The sequence below is a fragment of the Pholis gunnellus genome (assembly GCF_910591455.1).
Source record: "Pholis gunnellus genome assembly, chromosome: 14".
Classification (NCBI taxonomy): Eukaryota; Metazoa; Chordata; class Actinopteri; order Perciformes; family Pholidae; genus Pholis; species Pholis gunnellus.
This window is the reverse complement of record NC_136541.1, coordinates 7,691,070-7,712,392: the sequence shown is the minus strand read 5'-3', so window position 1 is coordinate 7,712,392 and position 21,323 is coordinate 7,691,070. Positions and strand designations below refer to the sequence as shown.

The 21,323-nt window shown below is 39.3% G+C and overlaps 1 protein-coding gene across 1 annotated transcript; it reads left to right on the top strand.

Moving 5' to 3' along the window:
- Window positions 1–1,138: 1,138 nt before the first annotated feature.
- On the top strand, window positions 1,139–21,107 carry LOC306706038 (uncharacterized protein; the record flags this gene model as incomplete). The annotated part of the gene is made up of 16 exons (XM_079172949.1): window positions 1,139–1,248; window positions 6,754–6,975; window positions 8,386–8,522; window positions 11,939–12,019; window positions 12,948–13,045; window positions 14,128–14,208; window positions 14,411–14,560; window positions 15,324–15,459; window positions 15,875–16,182; window positions 16,805–18,631; window positions 19,143–19,199; window positions 19,678–19,860; window positions 20,000–20,161; window positions 20,376–20,477; window positions 20,587–20,647; window positions 20,968–21,107. 16 exons carry the CDS (start codon window positions 1,139–1,141, stop codon window positions 20,985–20,987), a joined length of 3,735 nt encoding a protein of 1,244 aa, XP_079029075.1. The 3' UTR covers window positions 20,988–21,107.
- Between the last annotated feature and the right edge of the window lie 216 nt (window positions 21,108–21,323).

Below are 21,323 nucleotides of genomic sequence, written 5' to 3'. Positions count from 1 at the left end.
TCCTTACAGTTTTGGTATTAAATATATTTTTGGTGAGAACTCTCATAAATGGGACGAGGAGTGAACTAATTGCTCTCGGGTTTTTTCCTCCATTTTATTGTGTCCGTGAGGGTGCACCGGTGGTCAGTTTCACCCGGCCGGAGACAGACAGAGAGATCGGTGAGTTTTTTTTATGATTTTTGTGTAACTCTTGTCACAGAAAGATGTAAAATATAATGCGCAAAACCTTTTGTTTTTTAAATGACATATACTGACATATACTGTTTGTTGCAACTTGCACCAACAACATTATTATCACCAGGATACTCCATGAGGAAAAGTCACCTTTATTTCTGTTATTTATTCAAGTTTCAATACTTTGCTATTTGTTTAACATCCCAGCAATATAATTCTCAAGATCTAATGCATCGAAAGTGTAAAAGTACTCATGGTTGTGACTGTTAATGTTAAGATAAACAGTATTGCTTTTACTGGCGTTTTTTGTTCAATCTTACAGCTCTCCTCTACAGCTGATCTTTACATCCACAGGGATTCACTGCAGACACCCTGACCTGCTGTCATGTCTGCTTCCATCATAAAAACATTGGCCTCAACTTGTCTGACCGAGAGATTTTCCTCCTCAGGAATGCTAATGCAGAAAATCCCAACTCCTGCTCGGTGTTAATACCCCTGATTTACTTGAGTAAGTGGCTTGTAGGACGTCAAAATGAGTTTTAAGTGCTTATGGACTCAGGTCTGTGCTCTATTATATAAACCAGGAGGTTTTACATGCGTAGGTGGTGCCGGGATAAATGCATATAATTCATTTAAAACTGTTTAGAAAGTTGCTAGTTTATTAGGTACACATAGCTATAACTAATAGTCTAATACAACAGTTAATCCTACTTTCATGAAGTTGATCATGTTCAACATTTATTAAAACTGTTTCTGAGAGCTGTTGAATCCACTTTATGCTTGATTTAGATGCTGCAGTTGAACTATATTTCATAATTTTTGTCAACCAATACCTAATTTCACTGTCATTTTGTTCTCTGATTGCTGTTTTTTTAATTTTTTATTGATTCATATCTCTTCTTTAGATGATAACAACGAGCTGATTGATCAGAGGGGTTGAGTGACAGCCTGAGGTGTGTCAGCGATGGGCAGGAAGTTGGATCTGTCGGGGCTGACGGACAACGAGGCGGAGCATGTGCTGCAGGTGGTGCAGAGGGACATGAGGCTGCGCAAGAAGGAGGAGCAGCGCCTCAGGTTAGTTCTGACCTACACGCTGACTTTTAACACAGAAAACTGCAAGTGTATATTTACTACTCTGGGTCAGTGGTGGAGGAAGTATTCAGGCCTTTTACCGAAGTAGCAATACCACAGTGTTGAAATACTCTGTTACAAGTAAAAGTCCTGCATTCAAACTTATAAAAATAATACCAATTCCTTGAGTAAATGTACATGGTTATATTTCACCGCTGTTTATAGAAACTACATGAAAGCGTTTCGTATAAGACAGTCTAACAAAGACATTCTTTGATCTTGTTTAAAGCTGCTCTAATAAGATTTCAAATGAACAGTGGATGAAATGTGAGTTGCTTTTACATCAGTTATAAACACACAGAGAATCATCACCCGACTCTGCTGCTCCCCTCGACTTTCTAAAGCATTTCAACGTATGTTAGCTTCACGGTTTCGGTTTTACTGCCCTCAACTTTAAAGTCTACGGGCGTTGTTATCAGCCGCAGCTGGTTTCAGAGAAAAAAAACCTAAAAACCAACTGTACTCTACCTGCTCAGCACCAAACAACAGAGAGACACAGTTATGAGCCTGTAGCAGCTAAAGAGACAGATATTTCCTTCAGGAGTTGGTGGAGACCAAAAAACAGAACTACAAGAGAGAGAATGTTTGATTTGCATTCATCAGGTGGACACAAACACTAATCCATAAAGCTGAGAGGAGCTACAGATTCAAGTGATAATCCTCTAAGTTGATCATTTGGAGCAATCCTTTTCTCAATGATTACAACCACAGTTCATTAGGAGGTTTTAGATCAACTCAAATAACTTTTCTTTGTGAGTCAAAAGATTAATTACATCCAAATAATAACAAAATAAAATATATAGTAAAAGCAGTATACATTCACATTGTGTGGAGCTCAGTGTACATTCGAGGCATTTTTAGACCCCTGCGGGTGTTTCCCATCCTGCCTTTCTGGACAGGAAGTGACTGCCCTTTCCTGTTGTACTTAGACTGGCTTCTTCAAAGCCCAAACACAACATGTATGAACACAAAGACAGAATAATAAGCCAATAGGATGGGTTTGATCTGCACCTTCGACCTGAGAGAGATAAAGAGAGAGGGGTGCATAATAGTGGTAAATGATTGTCTACTTGTCAGAGGTTATGAATAACATGGTAATGTCATGTTCTCGTGACTCTGTTACTTGCTCCTTGTACTTCATTATGCTTACATAATATTGTTCTTCTTCGTATCAAAAAGGCTCTCAGACATCAGGGAACCCAATCAAACAAAAACAAATTGCACCACACATGGAAGATAAACTTAATGCTGTAATTTCCTCAAGATATCCAACACTGAATTCAGCCGTATGTACAAATTGCACACAGTGCAAGTTCATATAAGGTGACATTTGTTGTTGTGACAGATGCTCTCAACAATGCTGATAAATTCTGTTTTAAAGTAATCATTTTAGTAGTTCTGTGGAGTTTTGATATTTTGTAGCGGTGGAGCTGTTTTTCTTTAAGTGAGCCCTTGTTTTGTTTATCTCGTGCACGTCCACAAGGATGCACATGCATGCACACAGTGATGTCACAGTGGTCACACACTGACCTGCAGGTGGCAGTAATGAGCCAATACAATGAAACAATATGCAAAAAAGACAAGAGAAATAATGCAAGTTAGTCAACATGTAAACACAGGATTTAAAATCAGCATTCAACAGGTTTGACCTCAAGCATTTTACTGTTGCAGATGGTGAAACTCAAGCTAATGTATCTTAACTTTTACTTAATTTATTTGAATCAAACCATCTTGAGGAAATGGAGGGAACATGTCTCTTTAGTGGAACTCAGACATCTGAATTGTATCCTGGGGCCCCAACCAGATAGTGTTTGCATGTTATAAGCTCTTCCTATGTATTTTACTATTGTGACATCTTGAGCTACAATATACACAAATATTTGCCCCTGAAATGGAGGAGTACCTCATTAATTGTACATGAGAACAGTATTTTAGTTAATCTCTTCAACTGTGTAAATCTAGCTCTAAATGAGTTAGTTACTCTTGTACCTGTGAGGTTTGACGTTATCCAAAGCCATTAAGTGGTGAGCTTTCTACTTCCTCTTACTAAAAGTGTCGAGCAATTAAGGTGCCTACTTATAGCTAATCTTGTTGTTTACTGTACTAGATGACTAGACTTGTACTGACATTTAGCTTAAAAGAGGACGTATTTATACATTATTATTATTATATTATTATTTTCTTTATTTGTGAAAAATCCAAGAAGACCTATTTTATATTTAACTTGCTAAATGATGTCAAACACATTCACACCACATCCCCTCTTCAGCAGAAGTACATTGAAACATGACATCTTGTACCATTTTCAGATATCTAAGGGGTGAATCCCTCTTGTCTAGTCGTTAAGTGGGCTTCGACTCCATGCATCCTGCTTTTCAATTTCTTTTACTGACAACCCTCTGAGATGAAATCCCGGAGCCTCACTGAATGTCAAACAGCGATGCGTGATAGACGGGGGAGTTGAAGATTAGAGGGGAATACAGATGCATGAATACAGTGTTCAATTGTTCACCCTCCCTTCTTCTCATGCAGAGAGAAAGTGTCACTGTTGACTGAGCTCATCTAATTCAGTGGACACAATCTTGTAAAAGTGTCTGAGAATACTAACTGAAATATCACGCACTCCATTTGTTAATGAACTGATATTAATGTGCCTTGTTTTCTAGGTTGTTGCCACAGTTTAACTACTGCAGATAATAGTACTTTCTAGTTTAGGATGAGATTCATCTACCAGCCAGCAGGGGGAGTGTTGAGCAGAGAAAAGGCTTTTAATCTCCACAGTGAACATTTTTAATGTGGGTTATTATAACTAATGAATGATTTTAATCACACCTACTTAGTGTGTGTACAGTATAATATGTATTCACAGTGATCCATTGTAATCCTGTTTTAAAATTGTGAAAAAACAACTATACTTTGTTCTTATAATCTGTGACATTAGGGAAAGCTTGTAGTTATGCATATGCATGTATTTACATAAATTCCCCTCCACACATCTCTCGTATCCAGTTTCTGTTAAACCAACTGAGATACACACAGCTGCCAGTCTTTTAGTTACAGAGTTAAAACTAGTGCGACCTAATACCACAGTCCTGCAATCATTTCTACCTGCATGAAGGTTATATTGAATTTTTGTTGAACTGTTTCAGAGAGGTGTTCATTCAACTTAATGTCCATTTTGGATGTTTTTGTTGTTTTTTTACAAATTAGAATATGGTGCTGGTCTGTTATCAGAAACACTTTATTGTGAAAGACAACACGACTCTCACAAACAAACAAACAAACAAACATACGTGTAACATTAAAACTTTTCTGTTCTTACTCTTTACTCATTTTGTCTATTTTTGTTTTTTAATTGTCTTATTTTATTGTCTACTTAGTACAACACAATCTATAGAATCAAGACGTCTCTGAAACTAAAACTAAACATGATCATAACTACAATTTATTGTTGTATTATACTGCATTAGTTTCAGCTATAGGTGTACTAATAAACAATTGAGTGTATAGGCTTTATATTCCTGAAAACAATTTGTTAGATTCAAGAAATATCTATTCAGCAGCAGACTGGCATTGTTGTGAATATGAATTGGGTATAAAATGTGAGGATCTTGATGTGGCACAAATGTCAGACTGTGTGTGTATCTTATTGAGGTCTAACAGCAGAATAACAAGTACTCAGGAAAAAAGCCACCAGAGCCGCTTCACTGCCACTGCACCTGATGATTTAGGGATTGTTGGCATGCGTATCTCTGTAGCGCCATCAGCCACACACACATGCTGAGCCTTAGCGTGGATGTTAATCCCGTCTGATTTGAGAGAGGAAGTGAACTTGTATTCAGTGTTACAGGAAGGTGAAAGCCTCATTTAAATTCAGAAAATGAATGATGTGGTTTAATCTGTTTCCTTAATCCTCTGCAATCGTTTACCTACAGTACTCATCAATTAATATGCTGAGTACTCTCTGGAAGCTCAAAATGACCACAGCAGCAGTAAGCTTATGTTCAGTTATTTGTACGCAGATACATATTTTTTCTTGTAGTGTTGTTAAACTACTAAATATTCACACAAAATACAATAAATATATTCGGTATATACTGTACGATATACAATCTAGTAAACAATATTACTGAAAAGGCACAGGCAGAAGCATAATACTTGCATATGACCATTCTACATTCTTATTAATTTAAGCTCCTCCCCCTGGGGAAATGAAATAGAAATCATTCATGCTAACCCTCACAAATGGCAACCGTTCTTTTGAAAACCAAAACTGAGTTACACATTCTTACATTTATGTTGGCATTGTTCCATAATTTAACCCTTATGAATAAAAACAGACCAATAATCAACCTCATTATTATCTGTTATGTTTTATTGGATTTCATTCAAGCATTTTTTATTTCAGACTTTCCTTTTCAAAAATATTTTTACTGTCATAAAGGTATCACTTTATGACAGTCCAGTGCAATTGATAACGATGCTGAAATAATTTTATTTTAATGAGTAATACAATTATTTCTGCATTTTATTCATATGCCTGTGTTTTACATATTTATTATATATTTTATTCATAATCCCATCTTTTATCAAATGTAATACTTCAAAAAATATTTTTAATACAATGGTAATATACTGAATCTGTGCGTCATATTTCTGATAATTAATATTCAAATAATCCTTAAAGCTTTATAAAAATGTTTACAAGAATTTAAACCTAATTGGATTAAATAAGTAATTGCAAAAGGATTCAACTGATTAACAAAACAAAAAATGCTCAAGGAAATTATATTTAAGCATCTTTAATTGCATAACAACTGGGCAAACAGTCATATATCATATGATGGAAAGCTTCAGATCAGCCACTAAATGGACCTCAAGCTATAATGAATGTTTATGGTACTCTTACATATCGGCAGAAAAGCTCCTGCTGCTGTCAAGGAGAACACACTGATGTATTATTGAGCAGACCCTCCTGCGTTAACCTTTACACGAGCACAGCAGGCGACGTTTAAATATTCAATCAAGACATTTCTGAATGAGAATTTCACTTTTAATAAGAGCTCTGCCGGCATTTCACCACCCTAGAATGAATAGTACAATAATGGAGATATTGCTGCTTTTTTTTCAATCATCATTTATCTTTTAAATGATGTCTAGAACGTGAATAAAATGACAGACTCTGTGAAACCACCTTCATTTCTGCTCCATTTTCATTAAATAGAGGCAAAGGATCAGTGTGACTGACTGTTTATGTGTACTTGTCCATTTTGATAATCATCCTATTTGACTCGATAAACCCACAGAGAATAACTAATATCATAAATATTCTGTCCCCCCCCCCCCCCCCCCCCCCGATTAAGGATAACTCTGTCTCTCACACACATTCCTGGTTTCACTATCGTCCTCCCTCTAACCTTCCCCTCTCTCTCCCCTCCTCCTCCCCAGTGAACTGAAGCAGGAGCTGGACGAGGAGGGCAGTCGCTGCCTCCTGCTGTCACGGCGGAGTTGCTTCAACCAGCGCTGTTGCATCCGCTGCTGCTCGCCCTTCACCTTCCTGCTCAACCCCAAGCGCCAGTGCCACGACTGCCACTACAACGTCTGCAAGGCCTGCCGGGTCTACAACAAGCGGGACAAAGCCTGGCTCTGCTCCGCCTGCCAGAAGAGCAGGTATAAGGGTTGAGGTGTGTGTGTGTGTGTGTGTGTGTGTGTGTGTGTGTGTGTGTGTGTGTGTGTGTGTGTGTGTGTGTGTGTGTGTGTGTGTGTGTGTGTGTGTGTGTGTGTGTGTGTGTGTGTGTGTGTGTGTGTGTGTCAAGTCCATGAGTTAAGTGATGAGACGGTGACGTCAAAGGTTATTAAGCTCTCACTGCACCGCTGGAGACATGGAATTTGTGTTTATTACTCACATTGTAGTCACTAAGATACAGAACAGGATCAAGTCTTCCACTGGCTGAAATATTTGGACTCACTAGTCGCTGGTGTTGGAAGATGTGAAGCAACAAACAATGTATGTGCAACGACGATCTACTCCTTTTTCTTTTATTACATTTTTTTTTTTGTGTTGAATGCAGCTTCTTAGCTTTGGTGCACCATACAGCGGTTCAGGTTTCAAATGGTTGGCTGTATTTCTGTATTGCTGTGTCATGTCAGTTTGTTGATGCAGCCCAGATGTTTTATGAATTCTCGTGTGGATTACTCCGTGCACGAACGTATGAGAACCTTTTGGATGAGTTGGAAGATGTGTACTAGTATGTTTATTTTGGTTTACGAAAATTAGCTGTTAAAGGATAAGATTGGTGTTATTCTAATGTTTATGAATAGAAATATGGTTTTAGTGCACTCAAAAACGACATTTGTCATCAGATAGAAGCGTCTCCTCGTTTCTGAGAGAGGATCAAAATAAACTGTTGGGTTAGTGGCCTTCCTTAGTGTTGACTAACTTTGTTCTACAGCAGCCACACTGAGAAGCCGCCTGCAGATGTGTCTGCAGACATTATTTGTTAATCATTAAATATCTCAAAATTACATTAATCGATTAGTCACATATTTAGTAGATTTTGTCTGATACAGTGTACTACAGTAGTACTCAGTGTGTGCATGTGCCAACCTGATTAATACCCTAAATGACTTAGAGGAAACATTAATGTCTCCATTAATTAAGCAGGTGAAAGTTTTAACGAAACATTAATAAAAACTTTGTTACAATAATAAATAAAAACAACTTAAACAGACTGTCAAACCTTACAAGAGTTTACAGAATATCCAGTCCAAAAAAAAAGTCTGTGTGTGTCTCATACAGAAGTCATAGAACAAATAAATTCTTCCAGCAAAAGCTTTCATGCCACATATCCTGCTTTGTTTCTCACTGCTTTTATAAACTCATTTGGTAATGTCTCTCAGGTGATATTCCTGCAGTTTCTCATTGGAAGTGAACTGGAAAGCTACAGCGGTTTAATACCCAGAAATGTATCATCAGCATATAATATCACCAATACAACAAAGTCTGCGGCGTTTGACACTTGTTAGATATACATATAGGTTATTTATATTTAACCTGATGTCTGTTTGTGTCTCTCTCAGGTTGTTGAAGACACAGTCACTGGAATGGTTCTACACTAATGTGAAGACGCGCTTCAAGAGGTTTGGCAGCGCCAAAGTGCTGAAGACTCTTTACAGGAAGCACTTGGCGGAACACAGCACGCTTTCAGAGCTTACTGGTAAACCCCTCTGTTTATTAGTGTTGTTTCTGTTAATTTGGTGATATGACTGAACATATCTTATTTGACACATTTTGTGATACCGCAGTATAGTAACAGGCAGTTTACAGCAACAAAGCTCTAAAAACCCACCGGACACTACCTGCTCAGTTAGCGACTAACTAGCTGCTAAATGCTCCACTGTGTTTACTGGCTAAAGAGACAGATTTGGTGGAGAGCCAAACAAAGCTAAGAGGGGAGTAAATATTGGACTTACATTCGTCACGAATGACGATTCAATGCCGTGTTGAATAAGACTTAAAACTAGCAATTGAGACCATAATCTCATGTTTACCATGTTCACTGAGGTGATAAATCACGTGAGAAGTTGGGTTATTTTCTCAAAGACTTTCATACAACCAAACTTCTTTTTGTAACCGGGGGAGTTGCTCACTGCCGGCCAGCAGAGAGAATGCAAGTTTTAAGACACTTCCACTTTGGCTTCACTCGTCAGAACCGGAGGTTGCCGACTGATTTAAAAAAAAAAAAAAATGACCATCGTTCAATTTGTCACTTATTTTTAAATTGAGCTTGAAAGTTATTCTTGACCTTGGAAATAATAGTTAAACAACATAAATATGTCCTCAAGGCTTACTATTTTCCCCTCCTCAATTCTAACCTATTTATAGTTCACCAGTGACAGTAAGAATATAGGCTTTTGTATCTTGCATCACATTTTGTACTGACATTTTATAATTTCATAGTGTAAACACACAGGGTTAGATGTTTGCTGTAGCCAGCCATGCTGACAATGTATTCATACTACAGTGCTCTGAATAGGACTGTTCACCCAGCAACATATGCTCCAGCATGTTGGGGACAGAGCGTTACAGGCTGTGGAGTGCATCTCCGGGCCATTACTTCAGAGACTCTGATCTGATTGAACAGACAAGGGATTTCAGAGAATTATGAGTGTTTTGTGGAGGCGAGGTCGCTGGCTGCAGATGATGCAGCGCTCTGACCCCTGTGGGAGGAGGACTGATGTGTGCTGGCATCAGGCCCCCGCTCAGCGTCACATTCCGGTTTACTGTTTCATTCTCCGCTCACACGCACAAACTGTATCATATCGTTTCATTTGTTTATGACGGGAAATTGTGTTTAATCAACTGCCAAATCTTCATCTGCATCGTTTGACTCATAAAAAAGCTCTGCTGATGTAACTTTGCATAAGAAACAATGTGAGCTGCATAAAAAGCATCAGAATGAATAGAGCTGACATTTGGAAACTAACAGCATTGAATAGAGGCATCACCATGTGTCAGAGGTGTGTCGCAGTGAAACATTTCCCCCATGACACACACTGACCCTGGGGAAGAACACACACATACAGACACAGTTAACATTATTTGATGCTTATTTTGCATGCAGTACATACAGCTACAGACATCAAGAGAAATATTGAAAGCAGAACCATGAATATATATATTGTTGGGTATTAACCAAACTCTGTTAACTTGTTCCTTACATTTTCCTCCTTTATGTTTTATTTAGACAATATACATTTACATTAGCAACACGGGGATCTACAGCCTTGCTAGCAGCTCTACTGTTCTTAGTCACAGTAGTGCTTTTGAGTAAAATACTACAGTCTACATGATGCTCACAGTAGCGATGTTTACATGCTGTTGAGCAGATCTGTTTAGCGTGGAAGCATGCTAACATTTGCTTGTTAACTTTAAACACAAAGTACAGCTGAGGCTGATGGGAATGCCATTAGTTTTGCAGGTGTTTGGTCATAAACCAATTACAATTTTGACATTAAGATGGCAGAATAAAAGTAAGGTTAAGCTGTTACATTTTATCTTGCGGGGGAATATGAATGTCTGTACCAAATGAACTAACAGTTGTTGAAATATTTCGCTCAAAGCCACAAATGTGAACCTCGTGATGGCGCCAGCGGAAAAGTCAGAGGATCACCAAAGTCAGTGAGCTTAAACCTCTAGGGACCATTAATATCCGTAATGTAAAACAAGTGTATAAGTAAGGCAGAGGTTGTAGCACATTGTGTGTTTCAAAGATTTACATTTGGAGTGTGTTGTATGGCTGACATTACGTCGTTTCTCATCACATGTCATGCTCTTGATAAAATGTGTTCATTAGTGAAAGAATATTTTAAATTATATGAGTTGCTTTTGCTACAATATGATCTCCAATTTTCACTTGTCTTAGGAGTTTTTGGTAAGAATTGAAATAAACAGTATCAAGAATGACTTATTTATAGATTAAGTGTGTAGATATATATCTGTGTATAGATTACCTGTAGATTTATAGTTTCAAATCTTTTTTTTTTTAACGTTTCCGCCTTACGTATGCAGGTGCTTGATATTAAACATTCCCTCCTATATATTATCCATTTTTTCAGGGCTATTAATTAATGTATGATACACATCACATTAGTCTTGTGTTTCAAAGCATCAACATAATACAGTGACACACATACACACCTGTATGGAGCCAAAGAGTCTCATGCTGCCTTCAGGGTTACTGTGACCTTAGCTGCTCATCGGTCACGAGTCTTTTTATATCTCCCTGTGCTGCGGCCAAATGTGTCCCAACTCATTAGATGATACAACACAGACATCTACACACACGCATACATATACTGTATACTGGCGTCACAGATCAAATGTCCCTAAAATACATAATTTTGTCTTAATTTACAGGATGCGTCACCTCAGTGAACTCATGCTTGCTTGAAGGGTTTTTAGTAATGAAAGAGTAGAGTGCTCACTGTATTTAAAAAATAATCTACAGTTCACATCACTTAGTCCAGGTCCTCTGTTTGCCCCTTAATATGATTGGAAGTGACCCTGTGTACCCGACTGTACCTCTGAACCAGCGCCACAGAGCAGGTAGCCCGGTAATGCCACATGTGAGGCCGTTCTAATGCACTTATGTAACCACGTAGGGCTGCATTGTGGACGGCACAGAGCTCAGAGAAGGAAGGAGAAACGATCTGCTGCTCCGTCACCAACTCTCTAAAATCAAGTCATGTAGTTAAAATAACAAACCTTTAATTTTAAAAGGCAGATTTCCTCTTTATTAGGTTTTCAACTATATTCACAGTTTACAAATAGTCTTAAACCCCCTGAAATGTTTGCAGACTCATCGTGCCACCTCGCTTGATTTCAAACATGTTTTGATTGTTTGTTTTTTTAAACATTTGAATGTACAAACATTGCATGTACTCAACATAGTCTAGTGAGGTAACAGTTGGCCATTTCTCTTGAGTACAATGTGCTACATCAATTACACACCTTAAAAGGGAACGACACAAGAGACAAACTTTCCTTAATCCCATGTGAATCTGTCTTTTCATGTACTTGTCAACGTGTGTGTGTGTGTGTGTGTGTGTGTGTGTGTGTGTGTACGCGCAGAGAGCAGCGCCTATGAGGACAGTATCTGCAATGAGGGCAGCTTCTGTGGGAGTGACTCAACCTTCTACAGACAAACTCAAGGTGCAGATATATTTTAGGATTTCACTAAACCTTGTTTGTTCTGTGCACCTTTTTGTGAAACATTTAGTAAATTAATCTTTGGAATAATACAATGTTCCTGCATCTTGTATCTTCTTGTAACGTGACACAAAACTAGAATAACTACTTCAGTTATTATACTACTGTATATACTTCTACATACTTTCAGTTAACATATGTTTATGTGCAGCACTTCTAATAAAATCGTCACTAAATAGCAGAACAAAGAAAATAAATGCTAAAAGCCTAAAGTTAATCCTGACAAAGGGGCTTTTATTCTCATGTCCCAAGTGAATAAAAGCCTAAAGTTAATCCTGACAAAGGGGCTTTTATTCTCATGTCCCAAGTGAATGTATCATATGAAATGCAGGAGTCAATGTCAGACCTTTTCCATGTCAGTTTATAACTCATTTCAGTGAACCCGTCATCTTTAGGGTCCCGGGGCGTTTGCCCTACTTGGCCAGTTGGTAATTCAGCCTTGTAATAGCGAGATCTTAATTCAATCTGCATAAGAGCGTCTCTGCAACTGGCCCTCTGAGGCCACATTATCCAGTTCAAGGTTGTTGTTTTTTATGGTCATTCATTGTAATCCTCTCAGGAATCTATAAACTCATATTTGTTCCCAGCTGCCATGAATATCATTTTTTTTTACAGCAGATGAAACAGTGGAGAGATGCATTTTGATCTCGATTCTTGTTGTAATCTTTTGGTATGTGTGCAGTCTGTTCTGCTCTCTGGTTTGCTGTCCCGACGTCTCCTCATTCTCCCAGTTCACTAACAGGCTAAACGACTGCAAACATGAAAGAAAAGCTGAAAATAATGCAATTACTCCTTCCTATGTTTATGATTTCTAATTGAAGGTTCATTCAGGTAACAACATAACAAGTGATTATTGTTTCTTTGTGTTCAGAGCACAGCATAGCAGAGACGATCACTGTGGCCTCGCGGGTGGCAGAGGAAGCCATAGATGAGGCCATTTCAAAGGCTGAGTTTGACTCTGCCAGTCAGGTTATTTATTTAGTTCACATCTCATAAAAAGTCATTCATTGATGGATTACTTGTATACACACACTGTCTTGCACTTTGTGTTCTAAAAACTGCTGTTTGATTTGACATTAATTGCACTATAATTACCTTTTTTCTGTAAATTATTTTCTGCCCGTGACGTGTTGTAGATGCTGCAGAATGTTATTTGTCGTTGGTCTGCAGTCCATGTGCTTTGATAAGTATCATCTGTGGTCCTCCTTAATCTGAATTCTCTGCTTTTTTATTTTCAGTTTAAATCTGATTATAAAAAAAAACATCAAGATTATGCTGCAATCCAAAGGAGAGTTTAATACTACAGTATCAGGGTCATTGTTAGGCCAACAATAAAAATGCAGAATAATGTTGAACAAAAAGAAGTTACTTTTACTGCACTATTCAACATCACTTTTATAACAAACTCTGCTGGTAAGAATTAATTTAATGATTTAAAGTTCCCGTTGTTTATCAACCTGAAAACACTTTCACAAGAGACACTATTGATACGATAAACTTTCTAAAAAACATAGATTTTGTTGAAGATCAGGCTCACCTCATCTCCTTAGAGGTCAAGGTGCTTCTGGGTCAGAGTATCTGTTTTAAGTGACTATTTCTCATTAGAATAGTCAAAAGTAGAGATGTCCTCATTGTGTATTTCATTAAAATACAGTGAAATTAGTATTCAAGCAATTTAAATCAGAACAGCAGAGTACCTCCATTTTAAGAAAATATAAGCTGCATCTAAAATATTTTGCATAGTGTGCTCAATTATTTAGTGTAATATCGCAGTATATCAGAATATAGGAGTATCAGTGGGGATCTGCAAGAACTACCTGTAAATTATATCCCAAAGCTCTGCAGCCACCTTTCAGAATACCACTGTATGTCAAACAATAATACTTCTCACTGATCTGTTAAAGTATCCCGACGCTTTTGAACTGAGAGCAGTAAATGTGTATTTAAAGTGTGTGTTTAGAAGAGTAATCAGCTTATAGCGTGCATTTATGGGTGTGTGTGGTGCTGAATAGCTTTCTTATTTATGCGTTTTTGTTTTTTTTATTTACCAGGAGAAGCAGAATGAGGCTCACTATCTCCGGGAGCACAGAGGAGAGCTCATTGAGGAACTGTCAAAAACTATTGTGCAAAAAGTATGAAAAGTAGCACATGTTGTATAGTGTGTGTGATTAGGTTGATTTACTGTGTGTAATACTCAAATGTGAGTCAGCTGTTTTGCTCCTTCAATGTATAACTCCTGCACATATGAATACAAAACCATTAGAAGCAGCAGCTTTTTGTGTTCTGTTTGTACAGAGCCATATGCAGCACTAACCGTGTCCCTGTCTCTCTTAGATTATTAGTAGGAGGAAAACTTTGACTGAGATGAGGGCAGAATATGACCAGGACTGGCCACTTGAACACAACCCTGACCTTCATCACCATCATCATCAGTCTGACTGTGATCAAGCATCCAGCTCCCTTAAACACCAACCAGATCTCTGGGTAAAATAGTCACTCTCACTCGGGTTTCTCTGTACAATGAATGTTAAAAGCCATGTAGAAGAAATAGTGGTGAAAAGTTCATTTACTCAAGTACTGAAGATTAAACCAGTGACTGTCAACCTTTTTGGCTTGAAACTTTTTACAAAAAGAGATCCTATGAGTTCAGATCAGGTTTGCTACAGTAATCTAAAAAGCAGTGAAAATGATATTGTATTATATTGTTAGTATTGTTAGTTGTCCTATATCCTTTAAGAAACATTGAAACTAAACCACCTGGTTAAAAACGAAATGGAATGTGAATTCATTTTAGGTTTTTAGCTACAATGTATCACTACCGAAGAAATAGAAAGCATGAATTTCTGTTCACTCCGGTGACGTTGAAGCACAGAAATTGATCGGACTTGACATTCCAGGAGATGGCGCTGTGGCTTCATATCTGACATTAAAGTAGCATGAAGATTAAACATTAGACATCATAGTTTTCCATCCATGTATTTATGTATATGTAGCTTCATACTGTGAGAAATGATATCTTCCCCCCAACAAAAACAAACTGAAACTACTGTAAAACTACAACTAAATATTTAAAAACTAAAACAAAACCTTTCTGAAAAAACTGAAACTAAACTCGTCTTCATGGTGAGATGAGCTGACCTCTGCTGGTTAAACTGCTCAACATGATCTATTGACTTCACTTCATTGCCGTCATCACGTGTGACCGTGACGCAACAATCAATCATTCTTATTTGTCATCTTCTCTCAGAGGTCTCACTCTGCCTTCTCACTGTTGGACAATGACCCTTCAGGTCTGATACAGGACTCTTCACAGGCGCTAAAGGAGGACGGAGGTGGGTCGGCTATGTCCACCTGGAAGAGTGTTGAACGACTGGACAACACTGGTAAGATCTTTAAATGCTCTTCAACTTTTTAAATCCACCAGTCATTATTGTTTTGGTTGGCTACCTTTGCACATTAAATATATTTAATTAACTATCAACAAAGAAAAGTTTACTTGATCGATAGCAAGCCTATAGAATATTAGTAATTTCGAATTGATATAATAGTCAATGTCGGCGAATACCTACCTCGTCCACTGCTTTTGTTTTTTTATGTTGCTGCATATGCAATTTTATTCTGTGTGGTGCGCTTGTGTGGCATATGGTCTCTGCTTGTCTGCATACTGTGTGTGTGTGTGTGTGTGTGTGTGTGTGTGTGTGTGTGTGTGTGTGTGTGTGTGTGTGTGTGTGTGTGTGTGTGTGTGTGTGTGTGTGTGTGTGTGTGTGTGTGTGTGTGCATGCTAAGGTGTGTACGGAGGTGTGTCCTCGGTGCTGAAGAGCCCAGACGGGAACTGGATCGCCCTGCAGAGCACCCAGCTGTCTCGTCCCAGTCTGCTGACCAGGAGGAAGAGCCTGGTCTTCAGTGCCTTGGAGAGAGAGTCTGAAGTGGTGTCCGCCTATGAAGGCATGGACTCGGACAACGAAACCAAATCCGAGCACAGCGCCCGTGTCAGGACCCCGTCCCCGCTTACAGGCAGCAGAGACGATCTGTTTTCAGACCCTGAGGGGAACTGGAAGCCTAAGAAACCTCTATTGGCTCGTTTTAAGAGGAAGGTGCCCACAGAGGTCGGTCGCTCTTCATCCTCATGCAGGACCAGCATCCTCGATGTAAACTTTAATGTGGAAGGAGCCGAAGAGGAAAGAAAGGGGGCTGCCAAGCCAGATAGGGGGAAAGTCCGGAGATCCCGGAAGAAAAGGAGGAGCAAAAAAGAGTTGTCTTCTTCGGTGCTGGTAAGAAATAAAAACTACAAACTGATGAGATGAAATAAGATAGAAAGATCTCTGATTCATAGCAGAAAATAAAGTACCAGAATTGTACAGTTAAAATGCTTCCTCAATTACACAGAAATAAATAACAGTAAGGTGGATCACGTTGCTACATTTCCCCACATGTTAGAAAATGTAAGATGCTCAAATGCAAACATTATAGAAAGCCATACTTCATTCACCAGAAAAAGAATATTCTTAAATCTATTATTTCTTACCTTCACAGGATTACAGGGAGAAAGACAACCATTCCCAACATTCGTCTGATGCTGCGACCCCTAGCACTTTGACCTCAGGAGCTACGACCCCTGAAATTTTACACCTTAAGAGTGACACCACAGGGCATGAAGCCAATCAGGTGGAGGAGGAGCTCACGTTGAAACTACAACAGCTAGCAGGCAGAGTTACTGACTCCCCACCCGGAGGAGGAGATGTTGAAGCGAGAGATGTTGATAAAGATGGCGAGGAGGGGGAGGAAAAGAGACAAGGAAGCAAGGACAGAGGTGAAGATGAGAGTTGGTGGAGGATGGAGACCGACTTGGATGAAGGAAGAACAGAGGAAGATGAAGTAGATGAAGAGATGAAATACAGATTATACAGGCTCATCGCACAGTCCAGACTCACTTACTTGTCGACTGATGATGACTTGGACAAAGATGGCCAGAGTGAAGGAGAATGGGAAGGAGCCAAAGAGGAAGATATGGAGGAGGAAAAGACGGACGGACTTACTTCTAAACTCTGTCAGCTGGAAAAAGAAGTCAGGGCAAACCAGTTCTCCTCCACAGAGGATGAGTTGGACAGAGTTGGCGTCATGGATGAAGAGAAGATAGGAGAGGAGGAGGAGGAGCTGGCGGTGAAAGTGTGCAGATTAGCTAATCAGGCCAACGCCACCCAATTTTCCTCCACGGAGGATGAGTTGGACCGAGCAGGCAGAGGTGAAGAGGGGGAGGAAGCGATAGACGAGAATTTGTGGAAACTGCAGGCAGAAAAAGACGTCCAAGCCGTTCCGCTGCGCGATTTGGCCAGTCTAATTAGTGCTTCTCAGTTTTCTTCCACTGAAGATGAGCTGGATAAAGTTGGAGAGAATGAGGTGGAGGAGGAAATAAATGAAGAAGGAATTGAGAGTGAGGGAGCAGTGGTAAAGAATTGGGATAGGAGAGAATCATTTGGAAACTTGGATGTAAATATGTTTGATTTAAGGGATGAAAATGAGGAAATTAAGACGGAGAGCTGCGATGAAGAAGTTGAAGATGTCCAACAAGATAGAGCAGAGGTAGAGGAAAAGAAAGATCGCATGAAGGAGAGAGTAACAGACGAGGATGAAAGGATGGCAAAGGGGCCCACATGTGAAGAAAAAGTAGAACTTTTGAAAGAAGATATGGCTAAAAAAGCAAAAGAGACAGAGAAAGGACACGAGATGGAGTTAGAAACGGTGGTCCAAGCAAAGAGAACAGAGGAGTTAATGTCCTTGGACGAGACAAAAGTCCAACAAGTAAATCAGCCCAAGACGAAGTGGCCAGACAAACAGGAAGGAGGAGAGGGACAAGAAGAGGGAAAGATTAGAGGCGACGAAGAGAGTCAGGATACAGCAACAGACAGTGATGAGGAAGATGCAGAATTTGACAGAATAATCAGCAGCATGTTGATGATGACTTTGGAGGACATGCAGATGGAGGCAATAAAAGATGAAGCTGCAGAAAATGGGAGCATAAGTAAAGAACCAGGTGAAGTAGAGACAGGTGAGGATGTAAACATTGAGGGAGAAGGTGGATTTAAAGACAACGTTGTCGATCCTCAAAGCACAAATGCCTCGGAGGAGGCAGGAAGTGCAAAAGAATTTCAAAGTCGAGGCGATAACGTAACGCCAGAGTCGGCTGTGAGAGAAAGACCAGGAGGAAATGTAGGTAAGCAAATTGGAGTAGATATTTACAGAAGAAAGGGGAGTGGAGATGCTACAGGCACAAATGAAAATGAGCGGCAGGAAAAAGATAGAGATGCAGAAGAAAAAATACATTTAGAAATCAAAGAGACACTCGAGGCGAAACAAACGTATGAAAGACTAGAAATGGATGATGACGAACGAGAGGACAGAAAAGTCACTGATGAGTTGAAAGTCATGGACACACTGGGAGGTGCTGCAGAGGGAGATTGTGAAAGTAAAGAAACCAAAGAAGGAAATACAGACGACATGGAGCAGAGCACGTCTTCTCTTCAGGAGGGTTTACTGTCACCTGAGGAGATTCAAAATGTAAGAACTAAAATGTTTATCTCACTATGGACAGTGATTCAAAATACATGCAACATTACTGTCAGTAATCAACACTCGGATGCAGTTTCAATAACCTATATTCTCCACGTACAGTCTGTTGTGATTATAGAATTACTGTTAGTAACTTTTGAAAATATGACATTCGTCCTCTAACAAATTAAAAATGTAAGATTTTTTGCGCAGTTCTCAGCTCAGGAGAAACCTGGTTAGTGGCTGTTGAGTTAAGATTATTTGTTTATGAATGAATTCATGACTTTTCCCCCATTTGATACACATTTGATCGCCGTACATCATTTCAAAGTTACTCATCTTGTAATTGCCACAGAGCTCAGCTAGGACAGGCCCACTTGAAAGAAAACATTACATTACTGCGTAACTCTCTTTATAAACTGTTCTTAGCTAACAAACTACTAATCAACTCTGCTTGGTGCTGTTTTTCGTTTTCCTGTCTGGCCTGTCTTTTCTTCTTCTGGGCTTCTCTCTGCTGTAGGGTAGCGACACGGAGCTTTACAAAACAATACAGTTTATATCAACTCTGTTGGAGCAGGTGAGAACTTGTTTTGCTTGAGGGATGCAGCTCGTGGCGATCATTGCAGATCTAGGAAGCAAATGTTCCTTATTTGCACTTTTTCACTCACATTTTCTTCTCTTATTGCTTATTGCATTTTTCATGCATGCATCTCATTCCATAGTTTTGATTTCAGTATGCTTTTATTCTCACACTGTAGTTTATTAGATGATGCTATAACAAATGACAGAACAGCAACATCATCGCCAGACACCAGGACATCTACAACATCCACATCACAAACCTTATATATAATGAATTATGGACATCTGGTCTTTAATCAGCTCTACACAATTTGCATATTATTATTCATGATGGGCAAAGCAGACAAAAGGAAGGTAAACCACCCGCCACGGATTTTGAGGGGGCAAAAATAAACCAAATTGTTTTTTTTACATAAACACAAATCTTGGGTGTTACAAAGCTGTCCGTCAGCCTGTCTGTCTGTGTGTTGTAGAGGTACTCGGCGGTGTCTCTGCGCAGCATCACCACTGAGGTCCTGAAGGTGCTGAACGCCACTGAAGAGCTGCTGCTGCAGGGGGTGGAGGGAGGAGACGGCCCCCGACTCTCCAACACTTCGCTGCCCCCCGACGCGGATCCTAAGAAACTGGATCAACAGTTCTCTAGACTGGAGGAGAACGTAAGTTTAGCTTTTTATTTATATTTGTTTAATTCACTGGGTCTGTCAAAGTCATTCTTAAGATTCAATTCCTTCTTTTGACTTTGCTGCAATTACCAAGTTTTGAAGTTAATCCGGTGTTGAACTGGACATGCTGCAGGTGTACGTGGCAGCTGGGGAGGTGTACAGTCTGGAGGCGGAGCTGGGTGACCTGGAGGAGTGTGCTAGGGGCATCTGCAGCGCCACGTCGGACACAGAGCTGTCCTTCCTGGAAGAGCAGGTAGCATCAGCAGCTGCTAAGGTTCAACAGTCTGAGCTGCAGGTGAGTTGAAACTAGATATGCATTTTGTAGCTGAAAATGGCATGTTAAAGTGCTCTGCTGCTTTTTGTTAGGCCTGAATTTCTGGAAGCTGTGTGATGAATTCATAAAAACACAGATTGGCCATAAGGGGGTGCTGCAAGTACAGTCACAACTACAGTATATCATCAGTCGGATCTCAATCAAACATGTACCGCGTTGCTTGTTTCTGCTCCAGATTTGCGACATCTCGGCCAGAATTGCTGCTTTGAAGAGTGCAGGCCTCAATGTGGACACACAACAGTCACGCTTCACTAAGACCAAGACCATTCCAATCATGGTACCTGTATACATTAATATAAATCATGACTACCACAACCTTGTGTCAAACACTGTGTGCAAGAATAATAATTACAAAAAAACTTAAGTTTCACATGCGTCTCTTGCAGCCTGTAACTGTGGAGTCATCAAGGCAGCTGAGGAGGCGATTACCTGCACCGCCAGTGAAAGGTAAGGAACAACGTCCTACCTGTATACAGGGCATTACACTGTTCTTGCACTAACAGGAAATCAAACTTCACTAAATGGCTTTTTAAAGGATGAAACAGCTATTTTCTCAGTTTGCATTGTAACTGTTTTGAATGTGCTTTTGTCACTTTTACAATGTGAACACACTCATATCCTGCTTAGGTTTAATATAGCATTGTGGTTGTCAAGTAAAAGCAAAACAATTTGATGACATTTATGAATTATTCAATAGGAAGTGCTATTTGACTGATATTTGATTATAATACATGCATACGTTTCTACATTGTTTGGTTCTCTTTCAGAAGACAAGGAGGAAACCTAAATCATCGAGCCAGGACCTTTGCCGCATCTTCAACACGGATGTGCCTTGACCCTAAAACTGTGCAGCCTACAGGCCAGTATTAAGTGATCCATTCATTTGCCTTAATTTAATTTTAAACTAAACATGCCTCAGATAATACTGGACACTAGTACCGGTTGTCACCGAGTGCAGGAAACGGTTGATTCTCATGTTATCTTGTAAAAATGTGCAGAAGTTAAAACTACTCTTAATGTTTAAAATGTATGCGCTGTGATCAAGCTGGTAAAATTTGTAACACTTGAGTTCTAAGACTTTTTAAAATAAAAGATGATTGCATATGTCCTAAACAATTATTAT